General features: G+C 41.1%; 1 protein-coding gene across 1 annotated transcript; it reads right to left on the bottom strand.

Moving 5' to 3' along the window:
• Positions 1-10,855: 10,855 nt before the first annotated feature.
• On the bottom strand, positions 10,856-12,439 carry LOC129088780 (putative ferric-chelate reductase 1). The gene is made up of 5 exons (XM_054596012.1): positions 12,319-12,439; positions 11,724-11,800; positions 11,405-11,502; positions 11,069-11,159; positions 10,856-10,940 (listed from the first exon to the last, which is right to left on the bottom strand). The coding sequence occupies exons 1-5, from the start codon at positions 12,437-12,439 to the stop codon at positions 10,878-10,880; spliced, it is 450 nt and encodes a 149-aa protein (XP_054451987.1). The 3' UTR covers positions 10,856-10,877.
• Positions 12,440-19,729: the final 7,290 nt, after the last annotated feature.

Below are 19,729 nucleotides of genomic sequence, written 5' to 3'. Positions count from 1 at the left end.
TGATTAGTATCAGTTATAACTGAGTCTGGAAGCTTTATTACAGTTTACACACGGTACATCTACGTTTAGATACCTTTTACACAGCGACATTAATGCCAGACTAAAAAAAAACAAAAACATGTCAATTTAAAGCTGTCTTGATGATTGACTAAAGGTGGAAACATATCGGCGCTTTTTCTATAAAAATATATTTTTGCGGTTGTTTCACTCTCTGCTGTTCATCGTGTCAATGTTCAGAGGACGAGGACATAAAAGTGACACATTTATGAACCAAGTTTGGTGTAAGATAGCCTCCTAATATATGAAAACATGTTCCAAATATGTAGGAAATGTGTGAATTATAGGCATTTCCAAATGATAAGGATTAAAGACATTGTCACGCGTGCATCCCCTGTGGTCTAGCTATAAAACCTAGAAGTTATTTAAATATATAAAACAATGTTTTGTTAGCTAGTTAAGTATTTGTTAGCATAATGCTTGATTAAACAAACCAAGAAAGTAGCTTTAGTTTAGACAAACTTATTTAAACTTGGTCCCAGCAGTCAGACGTCAGTCCTAGAGGATTCATTCACTCTGATCACTGAACATGTTACTAATGTTGGCATTAACGTCAGTGTGTTCTGGAGGTTCAGAGAGTCTCCATGGGAAAATACATAGAAAACAACGTTGGTCTACAACGTTTATAAATCTCACATCTTTCCAGCAAAAAGTCCTCAAGTCTTTGACAGTAGGTCACAAGTAGAAAATATCACAGTTTGGGGTTTTGTTTTCAGAGAAATCAGCAAGAGAAAGTAGAAATTTCTGCTTTTCTGTCTGATAGAAGGTTTGCTTGTGAACTTTCGTCGTTAATGTCTAAAAGATGCACATTGAGGGAAACATGGCAACCATGGAACGTTCAGGTCCCTGCTGAGAACAGGTCTTACCTCAGAGTTCCATCAGGTCCAGATCAACAGTCCTCCGCTGCAGAAACAGCAATTAAATACAACTTTATGAGGAATACCCATCATGTGACTAAGACATAAGCTCAGATAATAAAACTACATATTGACTCACTGTCTCCTGTTGTGTTTGAGAGACATGTGACCTGCCCAGGGGTCAACCACAAATTAATTCTCCTCTCAGACCTTTTACAAAACACTGTCTTAGATAAAGTGAAATAATATGGAAATGCATGTTTGCATGGAGCTTTGAGGGCGTCAGGTTGGACACCATCCTTGGTCCTATATGGTCCTCCAGTGTCCACAGGTTGACAGCATGTGGTCCTGATGTTTTACAGTTTCCCTCCATTGTTGTGATGGATTTCTACAAACAGGAAGCCAGCTTTTCAGAATAAGTGACACAAACATCAATTGAAAACAAAATGAAGAAATATTTCTGCAGTTTGTTTACTGGTCAACATCCTGTCTGTCTTTGGGCCATAGTTGGACACATGTCTCTCCAGAGAAAATTACATTTACACACCCCTCCATCCAACTTGAATTACTCTCTTTGATCAATTTTTTTTAACAACTGTTAAAGTAGACACTTGATGTTTTTAAAGGATGTAAATATTACTAATTGATCAAATATTAGTCTGTACATGTTACTGTACTTGTTTGTATTAATTAAAAAAGGGGTTGTGCTTGGGCCAACATGGTCAGTTTGTGAAGCACACGTACACGTAGAGAACAGACACAAGCCTCGAGTGCTGCCTGTGTTTCGTTGTAGCTGATGGAAACTGTTCAGAACCAGCCTGTAATATCACAGATGGGTTTAGTACAATCAGTGTAACCAGAATCATAATAAACATTATTATTATTGACACATGAAGTAAGTTGTTTCAGGTTGTCCGCAGCTCTCAATGTACTTCCACACGTCACCAAAGAAAACATTACCCTTTAAACAGTAGACGGTACGTTTTGTACATTTTTTGTGGACTGACTCTACCACTGCCACACAAAAAATGTGGTAGAAAATAGCTAATTACATAAACTCAAGTACTATATTTCAGTAGTTCTATTTCAGTTGTTCACCGTGGAGATGCAGATATAAAAGATTTATTAAAACAGCCAGATAGCAAAGTTCAATATCCTGCCTATATAGTAAGCTCATACATGTTTGTGTGCATGAACCTGAAGAACACTTGATGGTGCTGGTCTGGTGGTTGAAGACATGGAGACTCTACTCATGGACAGTTTAAAACAAAAAGGATCAAAATCGATGCAACAGAAATACCATCTTTTTTATTTCACTCATTCTTCTTCTCTGTCAAAAAACCTGGTGCCTACATTACCCATAATGCAACTCTTACTATGACAGTTGTGTGTGAGATTGGTTGTGTGATATGCTAGTAGCAGCTTATGAAGGGATTCATTCTTGTTTTATTTATTTATCTACAACATCTTTTATTCATGGGTATGTTCTCTTTTATTTTCTGTTTTCTTGTTCTGGAAGAGTTTCTTTTTACCGGAGTGCATTTCCCCAGCGGGCCGACAAACTTGTCCAGAGTGTAGAGGTACTTCACGTTGTCCTTGGCCTCGTTAGCCACGACAGTGATATCCCTGTCCTGACACAATCAATCAATCAATCAATCATTATATTTACAACATAAACCTAAAAGCTGCTAAACTACAATTTAGACCAGTGTCTTTTCAGAAGCTGACCAGCTCTCTCCAGGTTTGTAGAGTCTTGGTGACCTGCAGAACACCCAGAGTCCTTTTCACCTGAGGACGCTTCACCTCCTCCATCAGACTGACACTGACACTGACACTGACACACACACACACACACACACACACACACACACACACACACACACACACACACACACACACACACACACACACACACACACACACACACACACACACACACACACACACACACACACACACACATCCATGTTTGCATTATCAATAAATAAATAAGTGAATATATAAAATCAGAAAAGACAAAATCAGAAAAGTTAAAGAAAGAATTATTTAGCAAAACTTTAATTAACTAAACTAAATTATTACAGAATAGTTGAGACAAAGGAAAATTATTATATTCAGGATGTAGTCAAAGTAACATCAGATTAGTTTAAAGGATTAAAGATTTAGATTATAGATTACAATCAGTGAAACAAAATGAATTAACTGTGTCTGCGATCTAGAAATGAGACAGAAACAACAAAGACTCTGGATCCTCCTCAGTGAGCGTCTACCTGTTGAAGGTGACCATGCGTCTCTTCCAGTGCTCCAGCTCAGCTGACAGTCCGACGTCATCGGCCTCCTTCCTCATCTGTTCGCTCTCCGTCAGCACCTGCTTGATCTGATTGGTACACACAGAGACCACACCCTCCAGGCACTCCACCAGCTCACTGTTATTGGCTGAGAGCAGACACACAATGGAAACAACCTCATTGGGGAAACGTCTGTCGAGGCTTTTGGTGCGAGGTCATGAAGTGTGGTCCCCTCGCTGTACGTTCTCTATGTGAAAACTCAGCTGGTACAAAGATGCTGAGTTCATGGATCACGTTTCTTCCACATTCCTTCAGAACCCTCAAATATAAATGATATGTAAAACTGATCAACAAGTTTAACACTCAAAACGTTAAATTACAATCACTTCAAAATAAACGTGAGAAAGATGTGATTGAACAAATCCCGACGAGTTTTGGTATAAAATAACACTTCATGTTCTGTCCCTGAGGAACAGTGGGTAAAAGAACCGAGAACTCAGGGTTTTTAACTAAAATCCCTCTATATTCCGAGAATTTCATCTAGAACTAATCCAAGAAGCTCTATCAAGAACCAACGGTCTCATCTAGATCCCACCCAGGGGGCTCTACCAAGAACCCTTTCATATTCCAAGAGTTTCACCTGGAACCCACCAAGAGGCGTTCTACCAAGAACCCTTTTATATTCAAAGGGTTTCAACTAGAACCCACATGCAGGGAGTTCTTCCAAGATCCCTTTTATATTCCAAGGGTTTAATCTAGAACCCACCCAGGAAGTTCTACCAAGGAAACTTTTATTTTCCAAGGATTTCATCTAGAACCCAACCAAGAAGCTCTGTCAAGAATCAGGGGTTTCATCTAGAACCCACCAACGAAGTTCTACCAAGTACCATTTTATATTCCAAGGGTTTAATCTAGAACCCACAGATTTGGTTCTATTGAGAACCCTGTTATATTCAAAGGGTTTAATCTAGAACCCACAGATTTTGTCACAGATGTGGTGTGGACCCAAAAGCAGTACGACCAGGAGACAGATAAAGTTCTGGAGCTTTATTTAAAGCTGAGCACACAGCAGACAGACAGGCAGGGTCAGACTCACATTGGGAAACAGGCAGGGGATCAGGCAGACGGAAACCAGAGGAAGCAGAGGCTAAACTCGTGGTCTGGGACAGAAGGCCAAGGTGGCTAACCGAGGCAAAGGCAAGGTAGGGGAATCCGGTGGTAGGGGACAGAAGGCTGAGTCGTTGACCAGGGCACAGGCAAGGCAGGGAAGTCCAGACAGGCAGGCAGGGTCGGCAACGGGAAATCAGTCCACGGGAAATTGCTGGAAGGTCTGACATAAATGCAACGAATGATCTGGCAGCGAGTGTGTGACTAGAACTCCTCCGAGGCCGCAGAGTCAGAATCCTTGAAGGCTGAAGCAAGGCGGAGATGCAGAACCCCTCTGGAGGGGGCGAACAGGAGGACAACCAAGGTGGACAGTCAGAACCCCTCTGGAGGGGGTGAACAGGAGGACAACCAAGGCGGAGAGGCAGAACCCCTCTGGAGGGGGCGAACTGGAGGACAACCAGGCCGACAGGGCCTCTCTGGGGGTCGGCCACGAAGACGACCAGGCCGACGGAGCCTCCCTGGGGGTCGGCCACGGGGACGACCAGGCCTCTCTGGAGATCGGGCAAGGGTCTGTCGAGGTGGGCGGATCCTCTCTGGAGGTCGGGCGAGGGTCTCTAAAACCCTCCACTGACCTCAGAGTCTCCAGTCTGCAGTGTGGACTCTCCAGTCCAGCAGACAGCAGCTTCACATCTGAATCCTGCAGGTTGTTTTCTCTCAGATCCAGCTCTCTCAGATGGGAGGGGTTGGACTTCAGAGCTGAGGCCAGAGAAGAACAGCTGATCTCTGACAAACCACAGTTTCTCAGCCTGAATGAAGAATAAATGATGAAGATAAAAATCAATTTATGATCCAATCAGATGTGATCAGGTTTTAAATGTGTAGCTCAACATGACTATGTCCTAATCAATGATCTTTTCTCTTTGTGGATCATCATCATGTCAGCCTTCTACAGACATCATCCAGATGTCACCACAACATTCATACACCTACTGATGTCAACACAGATTAATAACATGCTGCTGATCTCAGTCAAGTCTGGAACTAGAAGATCAATACAATATTGATCCTTTGAAAAACTGCATTTGGAAATATGACTCGATCTCTGTGTGTGCCTCTATGTGTTTGTGTGTGTCCTTAAAGATCAATATCAATGATTAAATGTTATTTGTGAAAGAACATTTTAATGAACAGAAACCAAATAAATATTTCTACTTCATTAAGTAAACTTTATCAATTTAAAACCAATATTAGTTCAGAGAATCTTCTGTATACAGATGTGAGCATTTACCAAAATTATAAACATAACTTTACTCTATCAACTAACAAAGACAAGTCTTTCGTGACTGCAGATTAAATTTAGTTTAAGAAACATTGAATATGAATAAATTAAATGTTCAACTTTATGGATGTAAGTTATGTTTGTACGTAAGATCTACAATAAATAGTAAATAGTAACAGAGAGACAGGGAACTGACCACAGAGTCTCCAGTCTACAGAGTGGACTCGCCAGTCCAGCAGACAACAGCGTCACTCCTGAATCCTTCAGGTTGTTGTTACTCAGCTCAATATCTCTCAGATGGGAGGGGTTGGACTTCAGAGCTGAAGCCAGAGAAGAACAGCTGATCTCTGACAAAACGCAGTTTCTCAACCTGAATAAAGAATAAATGATGTAACTTTAGACGACAACGTTCCTTCCTTAAATCAAGATGTCGGTTAAAAACTGTGAAAAAAAGCTCTCATTAATATTAATGACAACGTGCTGCAATTTCAATAAAGACGTAGTAGTGACTCCACCTCTTAAACCCCACCAGCGGCTCCATCTATACAAACTCATTCATCGTTGTGAAGCTAAACACAAACAAAAACACACAGAAACTGATTGAAGATTCAACTCAAGGTCCAAAGTTTCAAAGATGTTAAATATGTGGAACAATATGAACAATATTTATTTCATAATAGTGGAGTCATAAAATCAAAGCATCTTCAGTTTAAACTATTCAGTCAGTATAAACAGCATATAGATTCATAAACATGTTTGGATATTTGTTGTAGTCTGACAGTTGAAATAGAGATTCTTTATATATTGATGTCGGGTTCACGTCCGTGTCTCCAGTCGTTCTTGTGTTTCTTGTGTCTTCTCTTTGTCTCCTGTCTTCCTGTCCATCTCTCTCTGAAGGTCTGTGTTGTGGGCGGCTCCCTGATTGCTGTCCTGCCTCCTCACCTGCAGTAGATCCACCCGGTTCTTCATCCTCTCATCTCCAGATCCATGACTCAGTTATAGAGGAAGTTTCACGTCTCAGGCCGCTTGAGTCGTGTTTGTTCTGAGTCTCTTCTAGTGTTCTTCTCTGAGCCACAGGATCACTGTCCATGCTCTCATCCCTCGCTCTGCCTGGTTTCACTGTCACCAGCTCCCCTCTACCTCTGCCCCGGTGTGTAGTTGAGATCCAAGATCCAAGTGAAGATGGGTGTGGTCCGAGCAAGGGGACAGGAAGTGTGGGGGAGGAGGTACGGAAGGAGTCATTAGGTTTGTTCGAGATAAGCCAGTCCTGCGCAGAATCGATCACCGGCGATCGCCGCACAATGCATGCCGGTTAGATTTGTGTCCGACTTGATCCCGACTTCCTCTGACATCATGAACACGTGGGCAACGATAACCTCACGAGAGCGAGGCGGCCACAGTTATCAGAGCCAGGCGCCGCAGTTGCTCTCCACCGACTGCATGGCCCAGTGCATGATGGGAAACGCCTGGCTGTCTCCTGATCAAAGAGCTGATTGGCTCTTAGTTTTGACAACAAACACCATGTTTTGTAGAAAATTCTTATTTTCTGTGTAAATGTTAGATTTGACGCTAGATTGTTGGTTAGTGGACTCACACTTGAACGTACTGTCTTTAACCAACTGTCTTCCTACCTCCACCAGAACAACCTCTTGGACCCCCACCAGTCCGGGTTCAAGGTGGGTCACTCGACAGAGACAGCCCTCCTTGCGGTGACAGAGTCGCTTCACGCCGCGAGAGCAAACTCTCCTCTGTCCTGATTCTCCTGGACCTGTCAGCGCCGTTTGACACGGTGAACCACCAGATCCTCCTCTCCACCCTCGAGGGGATGGGCATCTCAGGCTCTGCACTCTCCCTGTTTGCATCCTACCTGACAGGTCGATCCTACCAGGTGACATGGAGGGGGCCGTGTCGGAACCACGCATGCTGACTACGGGGTTCCACAAGGTCCAGTTCTGGGCCCCCTTCTCTTCTCCCTCTACACAACATCTCTGGGTTCTGTTATTCGCTCGCATGACTTCTCTTACCATTGTTATGCCGATGACACCCAGCTGGTCTTGTCATTTCCTCCTGGTGACACTCAAGTGGAGGCACGCATTGCTGCGTGCTTGGCTGACATCTCGACGTGGATGGCGACACACCACCTGAAGCTCAACCTGGACAAAACCGAGCTACTGTTCCTCCCGGGGAAGGGTTGCCTGCACCGAGACCTGTCCATCACCATTGTTGATACTGTGGTGACGCCAACTCGGACTGCAAGGAATCTGGGTGTGACCCTGGACGACCAACTGTCGTTCTCAGCAAACATTGCATCGGTCACACGCTCCTGCAGATTCCTCCTCTACAACATCAGGAGGATTCGCCCCTTCCTCACTGACGAGACAGCGCAGGTGCTCATCCAGGCTCTTGTCATCTCCCGCCTGGACTACTGCAACTCACTACTTGCCGGAGCCCCGGCGTTGGCCATCAGACCCCTGGAGCTCAAGAAATGTAATTGTCACGTAATTTAAAACGATTCGTATTTGTATTATTTAATAAAAAGATGGCATTGTGGTGAGACATGGTTTTCAGTGGTCAGCAATGACAATTCAATAACTGCTCCCTACATGCCTAATGAGTTCTTGAGAATTCTGTTAAGAATCAGTTTAATTATTCTTCTCCTAGGTTGGTTCCAAAAATACCGAAATTTGTTGAGGAGGTTGACCCTCTGTACAGTGTCACAGACTTCAGAAGTCATTTCAGACTCTCAAGAGGACAAGTGGAGGTAGGCTTATCTACAGCATTTCCAGACTAAATATAATCACTGAGATATGCATGTCAGTTTGACCGTTGCCCACATGTTCATGACGTCAGAGCAAGTCGGGAATCTAACCGGCATGCATTGTGCGGCGATCGCCGGTGATCGATTCTGCGCAGGACTGGCTTATCTCGAACGAGCCTAAGGAGCGCATTTCCTCTGCACCCTCCGTGTGCTTTTAATTTGCCATCGCAATTCCACAATTCATACTCAATCAATACAAATAAAAATAGGCTATATAGCCTACTGCAGTGTATGCATGGTCTTACCTTTACTTGTAAATTAAGTCCATTTGTCTATCCTTCTGGACAACAATCTCTGTGACTTTGTTGTAAAAGTCCTCCTCATCTTCTTTTAGTTTTAAAAGTCTCTCCGTCTCAATGGAGATTATTGCCGGGGATGAAGGTCGTCCTTGGTCAGTCCGATTCCGACTGTATGTTTTGAGTCTTTTCAAAGCAGAGAATGACCTTTCCGCGGACACTGTTGTAGCCGGTATAGTGAGCACCAGCACCATAACTTTGTCGCCACAGGAACAGTCTGCATCAGATCCTTCTCGGCCAAAAAGCTGAGAAGCTGTCCAGGGGATTTACATTCATCCCTCACTGCTTATGAGCTATACAGTCCGATGAGATCAGCCTTTAGTCTAACAAAGTCAAAGAACCTGGCATATTTTGACAGGCTCTGCAGTTTGGTGTCATCAAAATGTTGTGACATTTCATTCAATTTTGTACAATCGACCAAACCAAGGAAAGCTAGCTCACCAAAATGATCAAACCTAGCTTTCAGTTGAACACTGATATTGTCCAGAATGTTTTAAAACATTCGTTTCATCTCATCTCTGACTGACTTTTGACTTCGGACACTATCTGTCGTTCCGAGCGTGGCGCATTTCTGCTCAAATCGCTCATAGAAAACTGTTAAACTCTCTGGCGTTCCACAAATCCAACTGTGACGCGGATTCGTGCACAACAAAATCCAATGTCCATTACTTTGTTTTGCAGCCCTCTAAAGAGTGCATCGGTTTCACTGAAAATGTCTTCATATGCCATAATGAAAAGCCATGTTGATGCTTTTGACAGCCACCGCTCATATCCAGCGGCCATCATTGGGGTGTCATTATCCCAACTATCTGGATCTTGATCCTCACAAAGAAAAAATGAATAAAGCCCCCTTTATTTATTATCTTCTAATGTTCTTCTTCATTGATGTCTCGTCTACTTCTATAGCAACAAATGAGGCTGCATTAATCTCCTTTTTGATATAATTTCTAATCACCTCACTGACTGCTTCAATTAAATCGTTCTGTATTCTGTTCGACAAGCCAGAAAACAACTGTGGTCAACTCAGCAGACACTCGGATGTAAATAAGATGTAAGCAAAGCGTATGTACAAATATATTGAAATAAGATTCATTTTATTCTATTCACATTAAAAATGAACCCAGTTACCTGCATCTCGTGACTAACATTTTCACTTTACCAATTGTATATTATATTTAACAAAGTAATAACTCCTACATTTGTACCTTCAAATGGGTAATTTCTTTAATTTTGAAGGTGATATAAAAATGTTTTTCTCAATAATTCCAGACAATACCTGATGTATATGTATTCAGGAAATCTCTGACTTCACTCAAATTAAAAATCTAACATTTTTACTGTACCAATTAAGAGATATTTCAAAGTAAAAGTTCTACATTTGTACTGAGAAATGTCTAATAACTGAATATGTCATGTGCTTTAAAATGTGTTTTCTCAATAATTCCAGACAGTGACTGAGTTATACGTGTTAGGATGTTAGGATTTTCCTCTGTAACAACAAATTGGGGAAAATCTTGTGTAAATTATATAGCCCCTTTAATTTAATTTGAATAGAAGTCAATGGTAAAAGTATTAAGTTACAGATATCTACAAGTAACATTTCTACTAGTAAGAAATGAATGTTGATATCAAGAATAAACATTTTGACTGGTGAGATATGAATTGTAGCTATCTTTAATAACAATTGCTCCCAGTCAAAATCAAATTATGGATACTAGTCACAAAGCAATTGTTGATATCTGCTATTGCTATTACCACTAATGATTAAATGTTAAAAGGGCTTTCCATAATGAGTCAGGACTAACAAAGGTTTACACTTAAATATATCCTATAAAACTGAGCTTTAAAATATTTCACCAAAAAGATCAGTAATCCAACATAAAACACACCAACACACAAAGCAATGGTGAGGAAATAATATGTCCTAAACCCTGTTCAAGATGTTCAAAGTACAGTGACCACAGACCGCCAACAGTACTATATGAATGGTTCAAATATACTCAGGAGCTTGGCTACACACGGCTGTGTACAAAACTAAAGTAACTTAAATCCTGAATTATTACTCTTCACTGTTAGTCAGTGAACAGAGGCCAAGGCCTGAACTAACAAACGCCAATAAAAATCACTTCTATTCATATTGTACAATCTTTATTTGAGTGTGAGTGTGTGTGTGTGTCAGCAGTAGGCAGACAGACTCAGCAGATTGATGAAGAGCAGAGCTCTTGAGGAGGAAAACACCTAGAGAGAGAGAGAGAGAAACATGTGAGCTTCCCAGTGCACCTCCATCAGAGTTTGACATGAAGCAGAGGCAACTCAGTTATTCCACACAGCACATGAGTAAATCACTAATAGTCAGTCATACTTACTCCAGCTGCAGAGTTCCCACTGCTGTCCAGTCTCAGAGTGCTGCTGTTCTTCTGGACCCAGAAGGTTTTGTAGTCCTCGACCACAGTGGCACTGCCATGTTAACAACAATTACATGAAAATGACTGAATGAATAATATTGGAGGTCCGCGCTGTTCGATGGATGCTTATCAATGCCTGCGCTTCAGGTGCAGAACCACTAATGACCACTAGAGGGCTCACATTTAGTATTAGACGGCTTTGTGAATGTTTCAGATTGTTTTCAGAAGTTTGGCCTCTGGGTTAACAAAATAGTGTAGTCAGCAAAGAGGCCTGTGTATGAGTGCTACTTTGTCCACCTGAAGTAGATATCTCCGTAGTTACTGTTTCTAGGCGCCTCCCACGTCAGCTGTACTTTCTTCTTCCTGACTCCTGACGCCTGACTGACTGTTGAGTTCTGCATAAAGATACAACACACACATACAAACACAAACACACAAATTGATCCTCACAAAGAAAAAATGAATAAAGCCCCCTTTATTCATTATCTTCTAATGTTCTTCTTCATTGATAACAAACAACTTAGTTTACAATTCAAGAGAAAAGAGAGATGGTTTTGAAGATATGTTTTTAGTAGATAATAATAAATATCATTTGAACTGTAACATTCACACATACCTCCACGTTGTTACAGTGCAGTGCAGTAAACAGGGTGGTGCTGATGTTGGTGAACTTCCCTACAGGCCAGAGCAGAGCTGGAAGAAGGAAACAAAGAGATCAGTCTACACAGCTGCTGTGGCAAAAAGCTGTTCCCCATGACAAAGACAAACTATGCAAACAATTTTCAGTAGATGTAACTCACACTGTATATTTAAAAATAAAACAAATTTCCTGTTATAAAGTTTCAAGAGCAATCTTGTGATGACTATTATATTAAACACCTAAAGCAAAGGTTTTCAAAGTGGGAGGCGGCAATTAGGTGATACATTACAGGGCTTCACGCTAACCTTTAAAAGTCGTGGCAAGGCTGGCAAAAAGGCATCAGCTTTTGGTTATCAAGACTGAAAATAAGCAAGTGAAGGGGGGTTGAGGCCCATTTTTCCAAGCTTTGACTGAGGGGAGGCCAACAGTCTCAGACTTTGAAAACTGTTTTACACTGTCAAGCTTCTCCTGGGCATCTCTTTAAGGTGATCCACAAGTGTCATTAATGTTATATAGTTCTATAATAATTTATCACAGTACATATTTATTTTAATGACAGACATTCCCTTACCGAGTCCCTCCCTGCTCCTGGCCTGTAACAGGAAACCCTGGAACTCTGTGGAGCTGTTCTTCACCACCTCCACCGTCACTGCAAGGAGAGAATTAGGGAGATGAGAGGAGGAGGGATTCATGTTAGTACGAGACAGACTGAGTGCAGGAGCAGCAGGAGGTAGAGAGGGGTAACATGGTTAAGTGTTAGAAAATGTACAGTGGGTACGGAAAGTATTCAGACCCCTTTAAATTTTTCACCCTTTGTTTCATTGCAGCCATTTGCTAAAATCGAAAAAGTTCATTTTTTTTCACATTAATGTACACTCAGCAACCCATCTTGACAGAAAAAAACAGAAACGTAGAAATTTTTGCAAATTTATTAAAAAAGAAAAACTGAAATATCACATGGTCATAAGTATTCAGACCCTTTGCTCAGTATTGAGTAGAAGCACCCTTTTGAGCTAGTACAGCCATGAGTCTTCTTGGGAATGATGCAACAAGTTTCTCACACCTGGATTTGGGGATCCTCTGCCATTCTTCCTTGCAGATCCTCTCCAGTTCTGTCAGGTTGGATGGTGAACGTTGGTGGACAGCCATTTTCAGGTCTCTCCAGAGATGCTCAATTGGGTTTAGGTCAGGGCTCTGGCTGGGCCAGTCAAGAATGGTCACAGACTTGTTCCGAAGCCACTCCTTTGTTATTTTAGCTGTGTGCTTCGGGTCATTGTCTTGTCATTGTCCTCTTCTGTGGAACCAGGTTCCAGTTTCAGTCCGGGGGCAGACACACTCACCACTTTCAAGAGCAGGCTTAAGACCTTCCTTTTTGATAGCGCTTATAGTTAGGGCTGGCTCAGGTTCGCCTTGGTCCAGCCCCTAGATATGCTGCTATATGCCTAGACAGCCGGGGACTACCTAGGATACGCTGAGCTCCTCTCTCCTCTTCTCTCCCTCCTTCTTTATGTATTAATCTCCTATTTATGCACATTACTGATTTTGCTTCTTCCCCGGAGTTCTTGTGCTTTCTTCAGCTTTCCGCAGGTTCCCAGGAATCGGAGTTATATTTGGACTGTCATCGTGCCACCTACTGAGGCCCTGCTGACACCCACTACTACTACCACTATTATTATTAGTCACATTACTATTATTATTGCCTGTACTATTACGCTTATTGACTTGCTTCTACCCTGGAGTCTTTGTGCTTTCCGCTTCGCAGGCTTCTATAAATCGTGGCTGTACCTGGACCGTGGATGTGCATCCTGCTACGGCCCTGCTGACACCGACTGCTACCACCATTATTATTATTACTAGTCACATTACTATTACTATTACCTGTACCATTAAGCATTTTAGTTTTACTTCCACCCTGAAGCCCTTTTGCTTTCTCGTTCTGCAGGTTTCCATGAATCGTTGTGGTACCTGGACCGTAGTCGTCCCTCCTGCTGTGAGCCGACTGACACCCACTGCTACGATTATTATTATTAGTCACATTACTATCCCTATTTTCATGGCTATAATTCTACTGTAATAATTGCTGCTGTTATTATAAGTAGTCTTATTATATGAATCATTTATGTCATATACATTGAATGTGTTGTATCTAAGAACTGTTATGCTGCTCATTCTGTACACATGACATCTATTGCATTCTGTCCATCCTGGGAGAAGGATCCCTCCTCTGTCGTTCTCCCATAGGTTTCTTCCTTTTTTCTCCCTGTTAAAGGGGTTTTTTTAGGGAGTTTTTCCTGTGCCGATGTGAGGGAAGGACAGAGGATGTCGCATGTGCACAGATTGTAAAGCCCTCTGAGGCAAATTTGTAATTTGTGATTCTGGGCTATACAAAATAAACTGAATTGAATTGAATTGAATTGAATTGTTGGAAGGTGAACCTTCGGCCCAGTCTGAGGTCCTGAGCACTCTGGAGGAGGTTTTCTTCCAGGATATCTCTGTACTTGGCCGCATTCATCTTTTTCCTTCAATTGCAACCAGTCGTCCTGTCCCTGCAGCTGAAAAACACCCCCATAGCATGATGCTGCCACCACCATGTTTCACTGTTGGGATTGTATTGGGCAGGTGATGAGCAGTGCCTGGTTTTCTCCACACATACCGCTTAGAATTAACGCCATAAAGTTCAATCTTGGTCTCATCAGACCAGAGAATCTTATTTCTCATAGTTTGGGAGTCCTCCATGTGTTTTTTGGCAAACTCTATGCGGGCTTTCATATGTCTTGCACTGAGGAGAGGCTTCCGTCGGGCCACTCTGCCATAAAGCCCCGACTGGTGGAGGGCTGCAGTGATAGTTGACTTTGTGGAACTTTCTCCCATCTCCCTACTGCATCTCTGGAGCTCAGCCACAGTGATCTTTGGGTTCTTCTTTACCTCTCTCACCAAGGCTCTTCTCCCACGATTGCTCAGTTTGGCTGGACGGCCAGGTCTAGGAAAAGTTCTGGTCATCCCATACTTCTTCCATTTAAGGATTATGGAGGCCACTGTGCTCTTAGGAACCTTGAGTGCTGCAGAAATTCTTTTGTAACCTTGGCCAGATCTGTGCCTTGCCACAATTCTGTCTCTGAGCTCCTTGGGCAGTTCCTTCGACCTCATGATTCTCATTTGTTCTGACATGCACTGTGAGCTGTAAGGTCTTATATAGACAGGTGTGTGCCTTTCCTAATCAAGTCCAATCAGTTTAATTAAACACAGCTGGACTCCAATGAAGGAGTAGAACCATCTCAAGGAGGATCAGAAGAAATGGACAGCATGTGAGTTAAATATGAGTGTCACAGCAAAGGGTCTGAATACTTATGACCATGTGATATTTCAGTTTTTCTTTTTTAATAAATTTGCATAAATTTCTACATTTCTGTTTTTTTCTGTCAAGATGGGTTGCTGAGTGTACATTAATGCGAAAATGACTGCAATGAAACAAAGAGTGAAAAATTTAAAGGGGTCTGAATACTTTCCGTACCCACTGTATGTGCAACTAGTCCTTCTAAGTTACAGAAAAATGTTCACTGACATTTGATAATGGAGGAGAGAAGAAAGGGATCGAGGAGTTTGAGGGTGAGAGTGGGGTCAAAGTAAGTTCCACTAAACATGACCTTTGACCTCTGAACTGTTACGCGACACCTCTGGGATGGAAGGTCGGGTCAGGGAGATTTAGAGGGGAAACAAAGTGAACGGTGGGGGAAGTTAGAGGGTGAGGAGGGGTGAAGAGGAGTGGGATTATTGTGAGCCCAAGACAGGGAAAGAGGGGAGTTGTAAAATAAATATATAAAACATATGGAGTTAGCTTTTGTTCCACCTTGATGATCCTAACAACATGGTTTCTTGACTTGTACAACCTCAATGACCCTAACCCTTCAATGTTCTGTTTGTCGCTATAAATAATAACATTCTGAGTCGCTATATGTTTTTTGAAAATGTTTTGAACTTAATTCAGTCTGATTGAACCATCTCTACCTTTCGGTTACTTTGGGCTAAACAATCCACTAGATGCTGCTGTGTCTTTGAATAGTGTACCTCTTTAGTTTGGCTTCATGGAGGAGGTTAGAAACACAAAAAAAGTCTATAATTAAAGAATATATATTTGTTATAATATGTTAAAAAATACATATTTTTTAACATATTATAGTTTCAGAGGTCTTAATAAATAGAATTATGTAACTTGGAACAAAAACAAAAAGTCTAGGGTCAAATCATTTTCTAAAAACATCCTTTTTCAAACTGTTTGATTGTCCCTTTACGATAAGGGTAATAATGTAATTAAAATTGCTACAACATAAAAGATAAGAAATCTGAACATTCATTGTTGTTAATGATGTAAATTTATCCTGAAATAATTTCATATTTATAATGTTTAACCATCTAAAAGTATCCTCTACCAAAAAGTTAAATTGTCAATTAGTGATAAAGGTAGTGACGACAAGATAATACATTTACTATTTTTATAAAAGAAAAGAAAATCATGTCAACATTCACCATTGTTAATATCACATATGTAATGTTATACCATTATATATTGGGTGAAAAAATGATATCAGTATAATTTTTCCCCAAACCCAAGATTATTTTCAAAGTACTGTGCATATGTAAATATCTAGACTAGATATTTATGGTACTACTACTAATTATATGGTTAAAAAAGGACTTATGTTGGTATACTAACACAATACTAGCATTATAATAGTACATGGTTTGTAATTATTTATTTTTTATGTTTTATGAATTATAGATTGACACTAAAACATTTAAGGGTGCAAGGCCACAGACTTTTACGGCCCTTTATATCAGAAAATATTTGCACCACCACACAGATGAAAACATCTGATTCAAAAAGTTACAATTTTAATAATGAGGGCATTAATGGGAACGAGATGGCCTTCATGAAGCGCTGCTGGGAGCTTGTATAGTTTGACAGTGTAGCGAAAGACAGGAAATAAAGTTCTGTTTATGGGATGGACCTTAACCATGAAGCTTCTGAGTCCAAATGAATAGAGGTTATTTTTTTCAAATGTTGATCGGAATAGTACGATAGCCCAGTGATCAGTACAGCTCCTATACATACTGATATAAAAACACAGTTTACTTCACCTAACTATACCTAGCAGGAGGACATCATGCAGACTATTCATAGAAAGGACGTACAAACATCAATGCTAGATAAAACATGGCAAGTAATCCATTACAATATTGTAATGGACTACTTGGTAATGTTGAGTACGATGTTGCTGCACAGATGTACCTGTAATGACTCCACCAGGCCTGTAGGAGGCACTAGATGTAGACAGTGTGAATGGGGGTCTGCTGGTGGAGGGGGTGAAAGGCGGGTGTACAGGCATCATGCTGCCACAGGAGAAGGCCACGGAGCCGTTAGGGAAACACACACACTCCTGCACACAGCACACACACACCGCTGCTAAAAGCAACGGCATGGCTTTAAGAGGCATCTGAAAGGGACAGGAAACAACACCGTTTAGTTCAACATACGGAGAACATGGGTTAGCTTTATGGACATCATAAATGTCCCAGCCAGTCATTTATGATATGCATGTGACATCAACCAAGCTTCTTTTTTTTTTTAAATAAAAAAACAGATGGTGAAACCAGGTCTTCAACAAATGCTTGCAATGGATACTGACTTTGGAGGAACAATAAGTTCTGAACGTGACGCTAGTAAAGTTTCTTTACAGAAAACACAAATGTACTATTTTTTTAATCCGATGAAAGACCAACACCAACAATTTGTTACTCCGTTTAGCAATACTTTCTGGTGTCCTGAAGTCTGTGGCCAATCCATTCCTACTGGAGAATGGATTGGCTTCAAAAATGAAGACTCAAAAAGATTTTTACCAGACACAGATTAATACATATTTCATTCTGCACTGAGTATTTGTGGCAGCACCATTCATACACTGATGGGAGGAGCTACCATGCAAAGTGCCTCCTGCCCATCAGGACTCTAACTAATTATTCCCACCCATTCACACGCCGATGGCACAGCCGAGGGAGCAACTTGGGGTTAAGTGTGTTGCCCAAGGACACATTGACATGGACTGGCGGAGCCGGGGATCGAACCGCCGATCCTCTGATTGAAGGACGACCCTGCTCTCCACTAAGAGTAATAAAGTAGAATGACTCAAGAACCCTCAGTACAGTTGTTAGATACTTGTACTTTACTGTAGTATAAGTCCATTTTATGTTACTTCATAATTTCTACCCAAGTATATTTCAGAGGTTAATATTGACATGGTATATGATAGACTTAAAATACAGCTTTGTTGTAGACTAAACCTGTAACGTCTCCACAAGCTCCCTGAGCTATGTTTTCCTTGTTTACACATTTTTGTCATTTTTAGGTGTCCTGTTTTATTTTGTCACTCACCTGTCCCTCTTGTTTCAGATAACTTCACTTCCTGCTCTTGTGTGTTTCCAGCCAGTGTGATCACCTTCCCCTGCCCTGACCAGCTTCACCTGTTCCCAATTACCCCTCCTCCTCCTCCTCCCCAGAGGATTTAGTCTGTATGCTCCTTTTTGCCGGTGCCAGTTGGCCATAGTATCCTGTGTCTAACGTTCCAGCAATTTTGATTTGTGATCTTGGTTACCTGGTTTTTGATTCTGCTTTTCCTTGAGCCTCAGCCATCTGGATTTGTTTGCCTGAACTTTGCCTGAACTCAATTAAATTCAATTTTATTTTGTATTTCCGAAAGTCACAAATCACAAATTTGCCTCAGAGGGCTTAACCGATCCTCTGCCAGTAAAATACTTGGTCTAGAGTCGTGCCCAGTGGTTCCCTAACAGTTACCATGTGATCCCTAACAAAACGTTAGAGCATATACATAGAGTATATGACATAAACAAAACGTAAGTGCTATAGGTGCTGGATACAATTATTATTTTTTTTAAATTGCAACGCAAGGAGTATATTCCACAAAGCTCCCTTTGATTTTATTAGCAATGTTTAATTAACCACTGGTCTTCGATGAAGGACATACATAGCAAAATGTTCATTGACATCATCAAATCACATTTATGTGTGTCAAGATATCCTTTCACAAGGTAAATAGAAAATACGCAATAACAGACATACAAGAATAATTCAAAGTCAGCCTTTTCATGTTTCAGATGTCTATGAAGTGTGAGTTCCACCAAAAATACATTCCCCTGGGCCCTTCTCAGATATTTCATTTAAATAGCTGTTTGAGGCCCGGACAGGTCAAATTATCAACTTGTTTTATTTCACAGAATGGCAAACATCATAGATATTCTATAACGATTTGTGAATCAGAAGTTAAATTTTCTATTTTCACTCTTTATCTGGTGACCCCTTGGAGGGGCCCGACCCTTATGTTGGAAATCACAGGACAAAACTACCTAATTGTATATTCAATAGTTAAAACTACCTTGAGCAGCTCCAACAGTAAATGTTACTTAAACACTGATGCCTGGGTGTTAAATGTCTCAGAATGTCAGATATAATAAGAGAAGTTCTAAACTCGGAACAAGTCCCTTTTGAAGTTTTTCTTTTACTAATTCTGTATATTTGCTGGAGTAAGATTTTGACTGTAATACTTTTACTTGTAATGGGCTACTTTTACATTGTGGTGCAGATACTTTTACTAAAGTTAATTATTGCAACCGTGTGGCTCACTCATGTGTTTGATAGTGTTTGGACAACAATACACTTGATTTGATTGGTATGAATTTACCAAGGTATGATACTTGAACAGTTGACTACACAAAATGTGAACACGATGCAATAGCATGGTCATCGTATGGTCACTGTTTTTGTGAATGTATTGAGCCATTAAAACTAACACAAATGCTACGAATAACATACAAAACTATTTAGTCGCTTCTTCCAACAATACATGCAATAGATGTATTAAATGTAATAACTAATGTAAGATATTCTTAGCTAAACAAATGTATCACTGCGT

Source organism: Anoplopoma fimbria, chromosome 3 (assembly GCF_027596085.1).
Source record: "Anoplopoma fimbria isolate UVic2021 breed Golden Eagle Sablefish chromosome 3, Afim_UVic_2022, whole genome shotgun sequence".
NCBI lineage: Eukaryota > Metazoa > Chordata > Actinopteri > Perciformes > Anoplopomatidae > Anoplopoma > Anoplopoma fimbria.
Note: the sequence above shows the minus strand (reverse complement) of the source record. Positions and strands in the feature narration are given on the sequence as shown.

What these genes read in the sequence shown, in the direction of transcription:
- LOC129088780 (XM_054596012.1), bottom strand. Translation starts at nt 12,439, where the DNA reads ATGAATCCCTCCTCCTCTCATCTCCCTAATTCTCTCCTTGCAGTGACG. An exon ending in CAGGAGCAGGGAGGGACTCG is followed by an intron (nt 11,801 to 12,318) that starts GTAAGGGAATGT and finishes TCCTTCTTCCAG; the next exon opens with CTCTGCTCTGGCCTGTAGGG. An exon ending in TGCACTGTAACAACGTGGAG is followed by an intron (nt 11,503 to 11,723) that starts GTATGTGTGAAT and finishes ATCTTTATGCAG; the next exon opens with AACTCAACAGTCAGTCAGGC.